Source organism: Mustelus asterias, chromosome 13 (genome assembly GCF_964213995.1).
Source record: "Mustelus asterias chromosome 13, sMusAst1.hap1.1, whole genome shotgun sequence".
NCBI lineage: Eukaryota > Metazoa > Chordata > Chondrichthyes > Carcharhiniformes > Triakidae > Mustelus > Mustelus asterias.
Window position 1 is genome coordinate 8,878,886 of NC_135813.1, and position 16,311 is coordinate 8,895,196.

Genomic DNA, 16,311 nt, shown 5'->3' on the forward strand with positions numbered 1-16,311 from the left:
AATTCACGTCCGCAGAAGGCAGTGGGAGGCTGGCTCACTGACTATATTCAAGGCCGAGTTAGACATTGTGGTTGACTCTTAAATGCCCTCTGAGATAGCCGAGCAAACCGCTCAATTCTAGGGGCAATTAGGGATGGGTAATAAATGCTGGCCCAGCCAGTGACACCAACATCCCATGAACGAATAAAAAAAAAGACAGATTTTTGATGGACAAGGGAGTCAAGGGTTATGGGGGTCGGACAGTGGAGTTAACATCGCAGTGGGGGGTTAACCATGATCTATCGAATGGTGGCACAGGCTCGATGGGCCGTATGGTCTACTCTTGCTCCTTTTTATGTCCACTCAGAGTGGGTGAGGATTGAAGATTTGTGACCTATAACATGCGCCCGGCGCTCCTTGTTAACCACAGCTCAAACGTTACGGGCAGACTGTTTCGCTAAGGCCCGGGCCCAGCCCGCCTTCCCCCCCCCCCCCCCCCCCCACCGCCCCCCCCCCCCCCCCCACCCCCCGCTCAGTTGTCGAGCTGCATCCAGAGAATTCATATCCGCAGAAAGAAACAAGCAGAGCGTGAGGGTGCGACTGATCAGTTTTAGGGAAACACTGATTGGATTTCTCATTGACCCCTGTGCTTGGCAGCTGTCTCTGGAGGCCAGAGTGCTCGGAAACAGAAACATGCTTCAGATTGCGCAGTCCCCATGCTGTCCTATTTGTCATTCCCACTAGTTACGCAAGGTGCCCTGTGGGCACCAGCAGCGGGCGAGCTGTTTAAACAACCACCACAGTTCAGTTCAGTTCAGTTCAGCCCAGCACCGTGTGGGGGGCCCCGAGTACCTTCAAATCCATCCAGCAACACATTGAGAGAGAGAGCCAGATCATACAGTGGACATGTAAATAACACACATGCATCATTGGGAGGGGCAGGGGGGGGGGGGAATGGAGGGAAACAACTAATGGAAAAGCAGTCAACACAACACAACGAAAGTCAAGAAAGCCGCCATTAATTTACACCCTCTTGTCAAAATGGGCCCATTATCTGAGAAATGTTTTCCTTTTCGTAGAATAAGTGCAGAAGGAGGCCATTGTGGCCCATCGAGTCTGCACCGATCCCACCCATATCCTATCCCCATAACTCCAGGCATTTACCCTAGCTAATCCCCCTTGACACTGAGGGAGAATTTAGCATGCCAATCCACCTAACCAGCACGTCTTTGGATTGTGGGAGGAAACCGGAGCACCCGGAGGAAACCCACGCAGACACAGGAAGAACGTGCAAACTCCACACAGTGACCCGAGGCCGGGGAATTTTAGTGCCACTTGTGATGGCTCCTTTGTTTTTGGATGGCTTTTCTAATCCTATTTTGACCCCTCATTCGAACTCTGGTTAACTAGCACTTTGTATTTTAAAAAGTATTTATTAGTGTCCAAGTAGGCTCATATTAACACTGCATTGAAGTAACTGTGAAAATCCCCGAGTCGCTACACTCTGGTGCCTGTTTGGGTACACTGAGGGAGAATTTAGCATGGCCAATCCACCGTAACCAGCACGTCTTTTGACTGTGGGAGGAAACCGGAGCACCCGGAGGAAACCCACGCAGACATGGGGAGAACGTGCAGACTCTGCACAGACAGTGACCCAAACTGGGAATCGAACCTGGTCCTTGGCGCTGTGAGGCAGCAGTGCTAACCACTGTGAAGGATTAACCGTGAAGGATTAACATGAATGCAAGTGATTTTCCTTGCCAATGATTGGCTACCTTCATCTTCCACTGGCCCAGCTACAGCTGAAATCAGCAAAACACAGCACCAGAGTAAGAGTTGGAATTGGGATCTTCCTGATCAGTGCCAGGCAGGGTGACTAACTCTTTGAACTGTGATGAATTTAAATAAGGGACTCTTTGTCAGTGGGATTGGGAGGGGAGGAGGGGGGAGGGAGCAACATTGGTGACCATGATTGGGGGAGGTCCTTGCTGGTGATGATAAGCAGTGGTGGGCATTGCCAGGGACCACAAGAGCCAGATTACAGGGATGCTGAAGGCCTTAACTCTTCCCTAGTTACCAATGGCTGCAGTATGAACACCCATAAAAAAAACAAAGAGGCTCAGTCACCCACAGGCTGTCCTAGAAATTAGGGACAAAAGGTGTCCCTTAAAGGGATAAAAAGTGTGGGACACAGACTAACAGTCACATTGAAAGAAGCCATAGAATTCCTATAGTATAGAAGGAGGCTGTTCGGCCCATCAGGTCTGCACCGATTTTCTGACAGAGTATCTTACCCAGGACCTCACCCCCCCCCCCCCCCCCCCCCCCCCCCCCCGGCCCTATCGCCATAACCCCACTCATTTTCCATGGCCAATCCGTCCAGAATCATAGAATCCCTACAGTGCAGAAACGGAAGGGCCGTTCGGCCCATCGAGCCTGCACTGACAACAATCCCACCCAGCCCCTATTCCCACGTATTTACCCTGCTAATCCCCCTCAAACTACACATCTTAGGACACCAGGGGCAATTTATCATGGCCAATCAGCCTAACCCGCACATATTTGGAGTGTGGGAGGAAACCGGAGCACCCGGAGGAAACCCACGCAGACACGGGGAGAACGTGCAAACTCCACACAGACAGTGACCCGAGGCCGGAATTGAATCCAGGTCCCTGAATTCCCGCTGTGAGGCAGCAGTGCTAACCACTGTGCCACCCGTCCAATCTACACATCGTCTGCATGAACCAGCTGGTCGGACAAATTGAGGAAATGTCCGATTGTCAACAAACAATGGAAGGGGGTAATTTGAGTGGAATTTGGGGTGGAGTTTGAGCAGCAGCTTTCTCAGGGAAGGCAGTGGTGCAGAAGGGGAGCTGTTGGATTAGAGCACTAAAAGGATGGACCCAATGGCCTATTCTTGTCCTTGACTTTGTCTTATGTTGTGTTCCTGGTGTACGCATTACACCACTATGAGCTAAACAAGAGACGCAGACCAATTCACTGACGCTGTGACAGGTACATTCACAATACTCTGAGATACAGACAGGTTGGACCTCACGTACAGAGAATGCACTGGCAAGGTTCTCTACAATGTCTCTTTCCTTTGGTACCAGTGACGTGTGCGGAAGTTCAACCTCCCTCTAATCTTTGCCAGTTGTTTGTGTGTTAATAAATAACATATTTAAGCCAACCCGTAGGCATCCTGGACATGATGAATAGACTTAACTCTGGGTTTCTCACCCCAGATGTGGAGATGCCGGCGTTGGACTGGGGTAAACACAGTAAGAAGTCTCACAACACCAGGTTAAAGTCCAACAGGTTTTATTTGGTAGCACAGCCACTAGCTTTCGGAGCGCTGCCCCTTCATCAGGTGAGTGGGAGTTCTGTTCACAAACAGGGCATATAAGACACAAACACTATTTACAAAATAATGGTTGGGATGCGAGTATCACCCCAGCCCAGGCAGATGGTTGCTTGGGATGTTAAGTGATGTGACTCGAAGAGAGGGGCTTCAGAAGTGTTTCCAAACAACACCCAAGGGAGCAAATGGTGCCACAGCCACAATGCCCCAAGGCACAGGTTCCCTGGGAACAAAGGCTTTGACAAAGGGTCATCTGGACTCGAACGTCAGCTCTTTTCTCTCCTTACAGATGCTGCCAGACCTGCTGAGATTTTCCAGCATTTTCTCTTATGGTTTCAGATTCCAGCATCCGCAGTGATTTGCTTTTTTTTCCCTGGGAACAGGTGGGCGACGGTTTTTAAGGATGATACCATGACTGGGATCCATCAGAGTGGAGAAATCATCAGGTGGGGTAACCCAAGCTCTCTTCACCCATTGCGAATGGATGGAGAGGTGTGAATGGCCGGGGGGGGGGGGGGGGGGGAGGGGGGAGGGGAGGCAAGAAGAGTTGGGAATGAGTCCAATTGAACTTCAACCAAGCATGTGCATTGAGAGAGTGGAGGGATCAAACGTCAACAGCTACCAGAGAAAATGGAAACATCGACAGAGGAACGCAAGGAAATTTGCGTGTTATAATCACCAAGGTTTATTACTAATGGTATTATTGTAATCCTAAAGCAGTGTCCACAGGCTGTACTACCAACTGGGATGGGCAAAATAGCTCAGTGAAAGGTGGGTTTAAAGACACTGCTTTTATCGGCAGGGAGTGGGTTGTGACGAGGCACATCTGACACCAAGATATTTTCATGATGCCCAGACACAAGCTACTTCACACACTTGCTCCCCTCAGCTCGTTAAAAGCAGTGCCCCTAGAGTGACGAGGCCTACACAGAGGTGTGTGGGGTGATGGGTCATGCAAAACACGGTGGAGGAGGTGGTGTTAATGAGCAGTAGCACGTACCAGTCTAGGGTTAATGTCCTCAAGGGTCACTTATTGTTATTCTGAAAGATAATATCAAATAAAGATGGCAAAATGGCTAGGTCAAAGGTTACAGATCATGAAGACAAAAGCGCACACATGAGTAGCTCTCCCTGCCTCTGCTTAATTTCCCATCGCACAAACAAGCTCAAACCAAAGCCCTCACCGGCCAACGGTACAGGTGCCTAAAGAGGACAGACATTCATTGCCTGGACCAGTGTTATTCACCAACCTCACCAGCCACACTCCCAGGCAGTGTCCTGCTCCTGGGGTACACAGAAGGGTGTACCCCAACGCACTGCCTGATAGTGTGATGGCCTGCACTCTCGACTCCCCAATCACCAGCCTTGGCCGGATGCCAAGTGGAGGCCAATCACTTTCTCCAAGGAAGGTGTTGGGGGGTTAAGGGGGTGGATGTGGGGGGAGCATGAAATATTGGAGGAGCTACTGGTCTGACAGTGTGATCACACTATCAGTCCTTTTAGCTTTTCCATAGCTTGTCCATCTCTTCTCTGGTTGCTGGGTTGGCCCTGCCCCATGATGTATTCTCACTCGACCACAAGAGATAGGCGCTGAACCCCAGCTCCTGCAACGTCTCACAGCCAAATGGACTGTGAAAGAAGCCCCAGAGATTTACGAGTGACTGAGGATATGTTACTAGTGCGCTCCACGCTCCTCCAGCAGGCTGCGTTATGAATCTCACTGGTCTAGGCATTGCTTGCCTTTTGTTTTTGCAAGTTTTGGTGACGTGTGTCAATGTTTCCTTATATGGCGATGCACATTACATAGCAAGGCAATTTACAGAACCTGGATGTTTGTCCCCTGTAGGAACCCATACTGGTCCTAGAGTAGTTCAGTCCGGGTCAGTTAGAACCCTTGGCGGTCCCTGCAAAAACAAAAGTTTGGTTATTACTAACACCGATAATCTTCAACCCTTTCAGAGCAACATGTTTATTTTGCCTTTTCACCAAAGTCGACCCAGCCCCCACAACCACACTCCTCCACCTCTCCTGAAGACATTAACTCCTTGAGTGAGAACAAACTTCGCAACTCGGCTTGTCTCCAACCCACTTGCCTGAGTGACTGAGTCATAGAATCCCTACTGTACAGGAGGAGACTATTCGGCCCATCACGTCTGCACCGATTTTCCGACAGAGCATCTCATCCAGGCCCTATCCCCGTAACCCCACAGATTTACCCCTCTAATCTCCTTAACCTATACATCCTTGGACACTAAGGGGCAATTGACCATGACCAATCCACCTGACCCGCACGTCTTTGAAGTGTGGGAGGAAACTGGAGCACCCGAAGGGAAACCCATGCAGACACGGGTAGAAAGTGCAGACTCCACACAGGCAGTGACCCAAGGCTGGAATTGAACCTGGGTCTCTGGTGTTGTGAGGCAGCAGTGCTAACCACTGGGCCACCGTGCCGCCGTTCTGATCTGCAGTGTGCTGCCTGAAAGGGTGCTGGAAGCAAACTGAACTTTCCAAAAGAATTTGAATGAATGTTTTAAGGGGAATAATAAATCACAGGTCATGGGGAAAGAGTAGGGGAGTGCGGTTAGTTGGATAGCCCGACCAAAGAGCCAGCACAGGCAGCCTGGGCTGAATGGCCTCCTTCTGGGCTGAATCATTCTATGATTCTAAGTGTAAGATAGGTGCTTTAATTAGAGGAGATACTTCTCAGCCTTTTGGCTAAGATCAAGCGTCAGATCAAGCCTAGGAAGGGGGTGCAATGCCTTTTCTTGTCAGCTTGGATCTTGTTTGTCTCTCTTGTGAGGCCCTTGAATTGGATTCAATTAGATTTTGATTAGAGTCCATAGAATCCAGTACAGTATAGAAGGAGGCCATTCCACCCATCGAGTCTGTACCGACCACAATCCTACCCAGGCTCTATCCCCGTAACCCCACACATTTACCCTGCTAATCTCCCTGACACTAGAGGCAATTTAGCATGGCCAATCAACCTAACCCGCACATCTTTGGACTGTGGGGAGGAAACCGGAGCTGCCGGAGGAAACCCACGCAGATACGGGGAGAACGTGCAGACTCCACACAGACAGTGACCTAAGCCGGGAATTGAACCTGGGTCCCTGGTGCTGTTTTTGCCCTCCACTGTTCTTGGAGCAAGCAAGGAATGGATTTGGGTTTACCCAGTCCACTCTGAACATTGTCTTTGTGACTTGAAGAATGGAGTAAAAAAAATGTTTAAAAAACTACAAGGGATACTTTCCCGAGCTTCCTCCTATCCTCGCCTAATGTCTTCATCTGCACTTTCAGCGGGAGCGCTGGACTGCAATCCAGACTGGGAGAGGTGAACCTCTTCCCAATCCTGAGCATTATACACCACCATAAAACTCCCTAGCTCTGCCTCCCTCAGACCAGGAGGCCAGCATCGACCGGGGATTGAACCCGTGACCTTCCTGTCCGAATGTCTCAGCTAGTCACTGGGTAAAGTGACGAACTCGAGTGAGCTCAGCAACGCCCAGGAAACATTGAGCAAGCACATCGACACACGCTGTACAAGTTAATCAATACATTTCGTCACAGATTCCCAAACACAACAGCCAAATTTGTCCGTCTGTGAAAGGAATAACTGGGTTACAATTACGGTAAAATGAAGAATTTAAATCATAACCTCCTATTTATTTATTTTATTCGTGTCACAAGTAGACTTACATTAACACTGCAATGAAGTAACTGTGAAAATCCCCTAGTCGCCACAGTCTGCCACATGTTCGGGTACACTGAGGGAAGATTTAGCATAGCCAATCCACCTAACCAGCACGTCTTTTGGACTGTGGGAGGAAACCGGAGCACCTGGAGGAAACCCACGCAGACACGGGGAGAACATGCAGATTCCGCACATTGACCCATGGTGGGAATCGGACCCGGGTCCCTGGCGCTGTGAGGCAGCCGTGCTAACCACTGTGCCACCGTGCCGCCCATATTGTCTTTTCAAGCATTGTGAATAACACCACATGATTACAGTTTATGTATCAGTCTATGTCCCCCATCCCCTCACCCCCCCCCCCCCCCCCCACCAACCCCCACCCCAATTGCTTTACCTGGTAAAGACACTGGCTCCAGGCCATTGACACTGGTTGCACTCCCTGTATTCACCCCCACCCACCCAAGGTGACGATTCGTCATGTCAATGAGTCACCTGAGAATGAGGGGCCAGCACAGCTTCACCTAAACTTGTCCTCGCCCATTACCCAGGCACAAGAATGGACACACAGACTCTCCGACACATACATAACACAGACTTTCTACAGAGCTTGTTGGAAAGCTCTGTAATTTGTCCCTCCGCTCCCACGTGGAAGGCCTTGCCTACACGGGCATGTGGAAGCAGCTTCAATAATAACTTGCAAAAGCAATTGGATAAATAATTTAAGGGCTGTAGTAAAGTGGAAGGCCACTCGTTGTGACTTCAACAAGGAACCATTTGTTATTACTACAATATATGTACAAGATAAGGGTCTGACGGAACTCTCTTCTCTCTGGTTCCGTCTGAGTTTCCTCCCTATTCCAGAACACACGCCACAATCTTGCTGTCATTCACGCTGGCGGGATCTTCCAGTCCTGCCGATGGCACCCCCCCCACTGCAGGTTTCCCGGCAGCGAAGGGTGTGTCAACGGAAAACCCCCTTTGACAATGGCAGGACCGTAAGATCCAGCCGTCATCTAGCAGTGTGCGCCGCCTCCCGCCATCGCGAGACACACCACAGAGGGGCAGGAAAATCCTGCCTACAGTCCAAAACTAATCTTGAGAGCCACGCTGCCATCCCACAAATGCCAAATGGTAATTACAGGAATGCATTCTCTGCTGTATAAAATATTAGTGTGTGTGTGTTTTGTTCGCTATTCATTGGGTTTTGTTGTAATACCAATGTTATTGCTTACAAAGCAAGAACGAAAATGAAGACATAATGGTGGCCAAATGTGTAAAAACAAATGAAGGATAATGTCAAAAACAGGCATATTCATATTTGCATTCATAAGAAGGTGGATGCAATAAGTGGGAAAGTGAACAAACAAACATAACGGTGACTTCAATGCATTTTCTGTGGGTTGATAGATGCTAGGTTGGGAACCAATACAATGCGTAATGAACCTCAGGAGTTGTAGGTTACTCCTGCCTTAGCCGAGCAAACGCCACCTTCTCACAAAGCAGAAGTGCTTGGATTGGAGTTTCGTGTTAACATGGGAGTGGGAAGAGCAGGTTAAACAACCCTGCAAAAACTCCGAATTCTCCGGCCGTTCACGTCCCGCCGCCAGAGAGGACGGCGAATTTGGCGCTCAGCCCAATCTCCGTTCACTGCAGCGGGACAGGAGAATCCCGCTGGGGTGACCGGCCGGAGAATCCCGCCCGTGATTTGAACTTGGGCAGCTTGGTTCTGTAAGGCTGACCAACAGGTGGCAGTGTAGCAGAGGGAATAGCGGGAGGGGGGATTTCACTGGGAATTAACAGCAGCGAGAGTGCAGTAACTCAAGCAGGAGTGACAGTCAAGTGAAATGTATTAATGTTAAAGCCAACGAACCAATGTTAAGCCCAATGAATCATTAGATTTTCCCGTCAATTAATTGGAGCCTGTGTCACCTTCCGCATCTCCAAATGCAATGTCCACATCAGGGTATAGGAGAGCAATGAAGGGTTTAGGTGGGTTATTTGATACTCCGATTGTAGACAATTCTGTACAAGATGTGGGTACTGTTCTAGTATTTCAGAACTTCTTCGAACGCCTCTCATGCTCAGAGCAGCATGGTCCCCCCATTCCGACACTATAGTTAAGAAAGCCCACCAACGCCTCAACTTTCTCAGGAGGCTAAGGAAATTTGGAATGTCCACTACAACTCTCTCCAACTTTTACAGATGCACCATAGGAAGCATTCTTTCTGGTTGTATCACAGCTTGGTATGGGCTCCTGCTCTGCCCAAGACCGCAAGAAACTACAAAGGGTCGTGAATGAAGCCCAGTCCATCACTCAAACCAGCCTCCCATCCATTGACTCTGTCTACACTTCCCACTGCCTTGGAAAAGCAGCCAGCACAATCAAGGACCCCACAAACCCCAGACATACTCTATTCCACCTTCTTCCATCGGGAAAAAGATACAAAAGTCTGAGGTCACGTACCAACCAACTCAAGAACAGCTCCTTCCCTGCTGCTGTCAGACTTTTGAATGGACCTCCCTCGCATTAAGTTGATCTTTCTCTACACCCTAGCTATGACTGTAACACGACAATTTGCATCCTTTCCTTTCCTTCTCTATGAACGGTATGCTTTGTCTGTATAGTGGGCAAGAAACAATACTTTTCACTGTACACTAATACATGTGAAAATCATAAATCAAATCAAATTAAATTGAGAAACTGGTCGAGCAAGTCTTCTCACAGGTTTTATCTTTATCTCTATCTCAATGCTGCTCTGGCCTAAGCGCTACCATTGGGGAGGAGGTCCAAAACTGCCTCAGCTCAACCTTCTACAAACTAGGCAGCGAGGGGTTAACAAAGACTTCCTCAGGTCAACAAAAGTCACAAGGTGGGAATCTCCACGCAACTCCCCCCCCCACCCCCACCCCCACCCCACCCCAGCCCCCAGGTGACCCGCCACTGGCCGATGGTGAGAACCTCTGATCGTGCCACTGTCAATGGGCTTTCCCTTTGCACAATAATTACCAGTGCATCCAAAATGGGGCAGAATCGACTGTGAAGAATGACAGTGGTCCAGCTTCCCAGTACTCATTAACGACACGCCGTTCAATCTTACTGCCTCTAATAACACCCCACTCTACGTAAGAAACTATCTCCTTTATTCCCTGCTCCGAGGACCCTTCTGTTCCATCCCGCGACTGGCATCCCCAATGCTACACTTGGCTTTATCACCATGGCGACTAACGCCTCTGCATAAGTGGACCATTTACAGAAAGGGGCGCAGCTGTAGAACGGCCACGCACCAGAGGCAATCTTATCCGGGTTGAAGGTCAGTGACGAGGGCTGCACGTCCTCAATGTGTTTTTGATAATGAGGCTGTAACAACGTAAGCGCCAAAACCCTCCATCCTCGCCCGCCGCAGGGCTTCGTTCTCCTGTGTCGGTGAAAGCGATCGGAGTTTTGGCCGGAATGCCAGATTCTCCATCCTCGCTGGCAGCGGGGCAGACACGGATGAGATCAGAGAATCGCGCCCAAGGTTATTTGTCAATAGTTAATCAGAAGATCAATTAGACACTAGGACGGGACACTCCCAGATGACCACACATCACCAAGATCCCCAAAAGGCAATCTGGACAATCATAGAATCCCTACAGTGCAGAAAGAGGCCATTCGGCCCATCAAGTCTGCACCGACCACAATCCCACCCAGGCCCTATCCCCATAACCCCATGTATCTATCCTAGTTAGTCCCCCTGACACTAAAGGGCAATTTAGCATGGCCAATCCACCTGACCAGCTCATCTTTGGACTGTGGGAGGAAACTGGAGCACCAGAGGAAACGCACGAAGACATGGGGAGAACATGCAAACTCCACACAGACAGTGACCCAAGCCGGGAATCGAACCCTGGTCCCTGGCGCCGTGAGGCAGCAGTGCTAACCGCAATGGAACCTTTAGTAGCAAACCCACCCTTTTCCTCCAATATTCCCCCTTCTCCCTCAGAAGGAGTTAACTACTGCTTGGATTACATTGAATCACAGAAACAGGCCATTCGACATAGCATTTAGCTATGAGGAGAGGTTGGAGAAACTTGGTTTTATTCTCACTGGAACGACGGAGGTTGAGGGGCGACCTGATAGAAGTCTACAAGATTATGAGGGGCATGGACAGAGTGGATAGTCAGAAGCTTTTTCCCAGGGTGGAAGAGTCAATTACTAGGGGGCATAGGTTTAAGGTGCGAGGGGCAAGGTTTAAAAGAGATGTACGAGGAAAGTTTTTTACACAGAGGGTGTTGGGTGCCTGGAACTCGTTGCCGGGGGCGGTAGTGGAAGCAGGTACGATCGTGACATTTAAGGGGCGTCTGGACAAATACATGAATAGGATGGGAATGGAGGGATATGGTCCCCGGTAGGGTAGGGGGTTTTAGTTCAGACGGGCAGCATGGTCGGTGCAGGCTTGGAGGGCCAAAGGGCCTGTTCCTGTGCTGTAATTTTCTTTGTTCTAGAAGCTCTACAGTGGTGTTCATGCTCCACATAAATCTCCTCCCGCACATATTCATCTCGCTGCTTCTTATTCATTTATCCGAAGTGGTCGCTGGGCCCTTGATGGAATTATCTTAGATTAATGACACCTGGGTTTGGAGGTGGCATGTCAGAACTTTCCGCAAACACCTGGCTGAACCCAACACCTGGAGCCCTCCCCCATTCCCCCTCCGCCTCCCCACCCAACCCACCCCCGAGCATCTTCTGGCCCACAATGGGGCGGAGCAAGTTTGGAAATCATTTAATAACAGAGCTTTGCGTAAAAGAGATATTTAATTTCCAGGCTTTCGGAACGGGTCACTACCTCCCGGAGTGACACTGACATAAATTACAGGGTGTATAACAAATCTGATTCAGGTCAGTAAAATGGTTCTGTAATAATTACAGGGGCAACAAACTGGGACCCCCACCCCCCTCAAGTGGAAGACCACCTTCACACAAAGAAGCCTCTATTACGTAAATTACGGAGCATTAAAATGAGTAAGACTCTCTTCAAATACTGTAATGAGTTCTTGGAATCACACAGTGAAGAAGAGGCCCTTCGGCCCATTGGAACTGCACCGACACATGAGAAACATCTGACCCACCTACCTAATCCTATTTACCTTGGTCCATAGCCCTGAATGTGCCAAGTGCTCATCCAGGTACTTTTTGAAGGATGTGAGGCATCCCGCCTCCACCACCCTCCCAGGCAGCGCATTCCAGACCCTCACCACCCTCTGGATAAAAAGGTTTTTCCTCACATCCCCGCTAAACCTCCCGCCCCTCACCTTGAACCTGTCTCCTCGTGACTGATCCTTCAACGAAGGGGAACAGCTGCTCCCTGTCCATGCCCCTCATAATCTTGTACCTCGATCAGGTCAACCAGGGAAGGACAGCAGATTTCCTTCCCTAAAGGACATTAGGTTAAAGGATCCTAAAATGGGGAGGGGGCGAGTCAGGAAACATCTTGGGAAGATGCTGGAGTTGACAATTTTGCTGCGGCTATCAGATTCCATTCTTTACAGTCTTGCGGTTTGATACAACTGAATGGCTTTTTAGGTCACTTCAGAGGGCAGTTAAGAGCAAACCATATTGCTGTGGATCTGGAGTCACATGTAGAATCATAGAATACCTACAGTGCAGAAGGAGGCCATTCAGCCCATTGAGCCTGCACTGACAACAATCCCACCCAGGCCCTATTGCCACAACTTCACATATTTACCCTACTAATTTGACATCTAACACTGAGGAGCAATTTAGCATGGCAAATCAACCTAGCCCGCACATTTTTGGACATGTATGCCAGACTGGGGAAGGACGGCAGATTTCCTTCCCTAAAGGACATTGGTGAACCAGGTGAGTTTTTATGACAATCGGTGACAGTTTCATGGTGATCATTACTGAACCAGATGGGTTAATAGACAATGGTTTTCATGATCATCACCAGACTTTCAATTTCAGATTTTTATTGAATTCAAATTTCACCATCTGCTGTGGTGGGATTCGAACCTGGGTCCCCAGAGAATTACCCTGGGACTCTGGATTACTAGTCCAGTGACAATACCATGATGCCACTGCCTCCCCTAAACCTCAATGCTCTGATTTGACTTGCCTTCACTTGCATCCTTTTTGGTCTTGATGGAGTCCTTCACTATCGGAACCTATCCATTCATCTGGATCACTCCTCTTTGGAAGAAAGGGTTCCAGGCTCAGATGCTGACCAGGTTTCTTTTGAACAAAAACTTGCAAATTCCTGATTCCCATCACTTCACCATTGATGCCAAGCCTTCAGTTACTAGGCCCTTAAGATCACAAATTCCCTCCCTAAACCTTTCGACCTCTCCTTTAAGACACTCCTTCGAGCATTCCTCTTTGACCAAGCACTTGGCATTTGCCTTAACGTCACCTTAGAATCATAGAATCCCTACAGTGCAGAAGGAGGCCATTTGGCCCATCGAGTCTGCACCGACCACAATCCCACCCAGGCCCTATCCCCATGCAAGTCCCCCTGACACTAAGGGGCAATTTAGCATGGCCAATCTACCTAACCGGCACATCTTTGTCTGTGGGAGGAAATGGGAGCACCCGGAGGAAACCCACGCAGACACGGGGAGAATGTGCAGACTCCACACAGACAGTGACCCGAGGCTGAAATTGAACCTGGGTCCCTGGCGCTGTGAGGCAGCAGTGCTAACCACTGTGCCACCGTGTCGGGGTAACTCAGTGTCCATTCTGTAGGGTAGTGTTCCTGTGAAGGACCTTTTGCTACATTAAAGGCACTATATAAATGCACACCATTGCTGTTGCCAATCTCACCTACCAATCTACTCAACACCCAGTCTCCTGAGAAACCTTGGAAGGGGGAAAAAAATGTAGGAGAGAGTTTAACCTTTGATCAGGAATGTGAGTTGGTTGGTCTCAGGCTGGTGAATGGCCTTACTGTTTTCCTGTGGTTCCACGGTGAATGGGGCTGCCTAGGCCAGACTGCTGTTTCCTCCCTCCACAGACTCAGCAATGAGCACAACAATTTCACCAGAGGCATCTGTGTCCCAGGTAGATTTTTCAAAATCCACTGCTTCAACGCAACAAGATTCCACACTCCCCAACTCGAGCAATTGGTGGGGGCAGATTTTGCAAAAAGATAGAGAGAGAGACATAGACACAAAAGTGAAAGAGAGACAAACACCTGACTGAACAGAGAGAGAGACGGACAGCGTGACAGGAAAAGGGAAGGAGAGAAAGAACCAAACAGCAAAGTCAGAGATGGATAGTGTAATAAGCCTTTGGAGGCAGAAATCCCTTCAGCAAAATCCCTTTATTTACAAACTCTAACAGCAGTACACAGAGTGCTCGCAGTCAGCAGTCTACCTCCCCGGGGGTGCCAGAGGAACTGACACTCCCGGTTAGGTACAAGGCAAAGGCTCCCTGATTGGCCCATCAATTGGATCCCTAATCAGGGACATCTTTTTGTGTCCAACCAAATAAACAAAATCAACATAACTTATGGACAATTTAAAAGGGGGCAGCACCCTAAAAGGAGGGGAACCTCCCGAAACAAAAGACAAAGCGGAAAGGAAATTAAAATGTGATTAAAGGGGTCAATAATGCACCCCAGTCCCTGCGGGTGCCCAGTGGGCATGGAAGGCACTAACAGTGCCCTCGGACACCGCATGCTCCCTCTCCAGGGACACCCAGCCACGAATATAGCCGCGGTAGAGGGGCAGGCTAGTCAGGTTGGACGACCCCCTCGGTCGCCCGCTGCCGATCCTTAATCAGGGTGTTCATACTCCAATAGACCATCCTCAATGGCCTGATTGACGTCATTACAGATTGGCAGCTGGACAGAGAAGAGAATGAGTATGAGAGTGATACACAGCTTGACAGACAGGTCGGGGAGAGAGAAGAGAGATTTTTGTTTATTATTTCGAGGACAGGGGCACCATTGGCATGGTAACCATTTGTTGTCCATCCCTATTTACCCTTGAACTGAGTGGCTTGCCAGGCCATTTCAGAGAGTAACAAGGAGCCAACCGCATTGCTGTGGTTCTGGAGTCACATGTAGGCCAGACCAGGTAAGGACAGCAGATTTCTTTCCCTAAAGGACACGGGCGGCACAGTGGAACATTGGTTAGCACTGCTGCGTCACAGCGTTAGGGTCCCAGGTTCAATTCCGTGCCTCAGGTCACTGTCTGTGTGGAGTTTGCACATTCTCCCCGTGTCTGCGTGGATTTCCTCCGGGTGCTCCGGTTTCCTCCCACAGTCCAAAGATGTGTGGGTTAAGTTGATTGGCCATGCTAAATTGACCCTAATGTCAGGGGGATTAGCAGGGTAAATGGGATTAGGGCCTGGGTGGGATTGTGGTCAGTATAGGCTCGATGGATCGAATGGCCTACTTCTGCACTGCAGGGATTCTAAGAACCAGATGGGTTTTTTACAACAAGCTCAGCAGAATTTTGGGAAGGAGTGGGAAATGGGATCAATTGGATAGCTCTTTCAAATTGCTAGCATGGGTACAGTGGGCTGAATGGCCTTTTTCTGTATTGTACCATTCTATTTTCCAATGGTTCCAGATAATTGCACCAAATGTCAGCTCTATACTGCAGGAGACAGGCAGACAAACTGGAGATCTACAACTAAAGGATCTGGCACCCTTTACTATCGCATCAGTGTGGCTTGGTAGCTGTAACCAACGCAGAGATTTTGGGTTCAAATCCCACTCCAGGTGCTTGACGCAAAATTCAAGGCAGCACTGAGGGAGTGCTGTACTGTCAGAGGTGCCATCCTCCAGGTCAGACATTAAACAAAAGCCCCACCTCCTCAACCCTTTCAGAGGTAATGTCCCATGGCAATATCTCACAAGGGGTTCTGTGCAATATTCATCCCTCAAACAGCATTGTTAAAAGAGATTGCCTGATATCTTTCACATCGTTATTTGTGGGGACCTTGCTGTTCACAATTATTTTAACACTATGACACTGGCTACACTTCAAAGAAGTACTTCATTGGTTGTAATGCATTTAAGCAGGTCGTGAACAACGCTATATAAATGAAAGTATTTCTTTCCTTTAATAGACAGAGGTGATAATCTGAAGGAAAGATTCCCGGCTTGGGTCACTGTCTGTGTGGAGTCTGCACATTCTCCCCGTGTCTGCATGGGTTTCCTCCGGGTGCTCTGGTTTCCTCCCACAATCTGAAAGACGTGCTGGTTAGGGTGAATTGGCCATGCTAAATTCTCCCTCAGTGTACCCGAACAGGCGCCGGAGTGTGACGACT

The 16,311-nt window shown here is 49.2% G+C and overlaps 1 protein-coding gene across 1 annotated transcript in view; it reads right to left on the reverse strand.

Moving 5' to 3' along the window:
• Positions 1-3,987: 3,987 nt before the first annotated feature.
• Positions 3,988-16,311, reverse strand: part of dnm1b (dynamin 1b) — a 265,941-nt gene continuing 253,617 nt past the window's right edge. Inside the window, exon 22 of the mRNA XM_078227525.1 lies at positions 3,988-4,381. Coding sequence (XP_078083651.1) covers positions 4,360-4,381 — 22 coding nt within the window. The 3' untranslated portion in view covers positions 3,988-4,359. The remainder of the gene's footprint in view (positions 4,382-16,311) is intronic.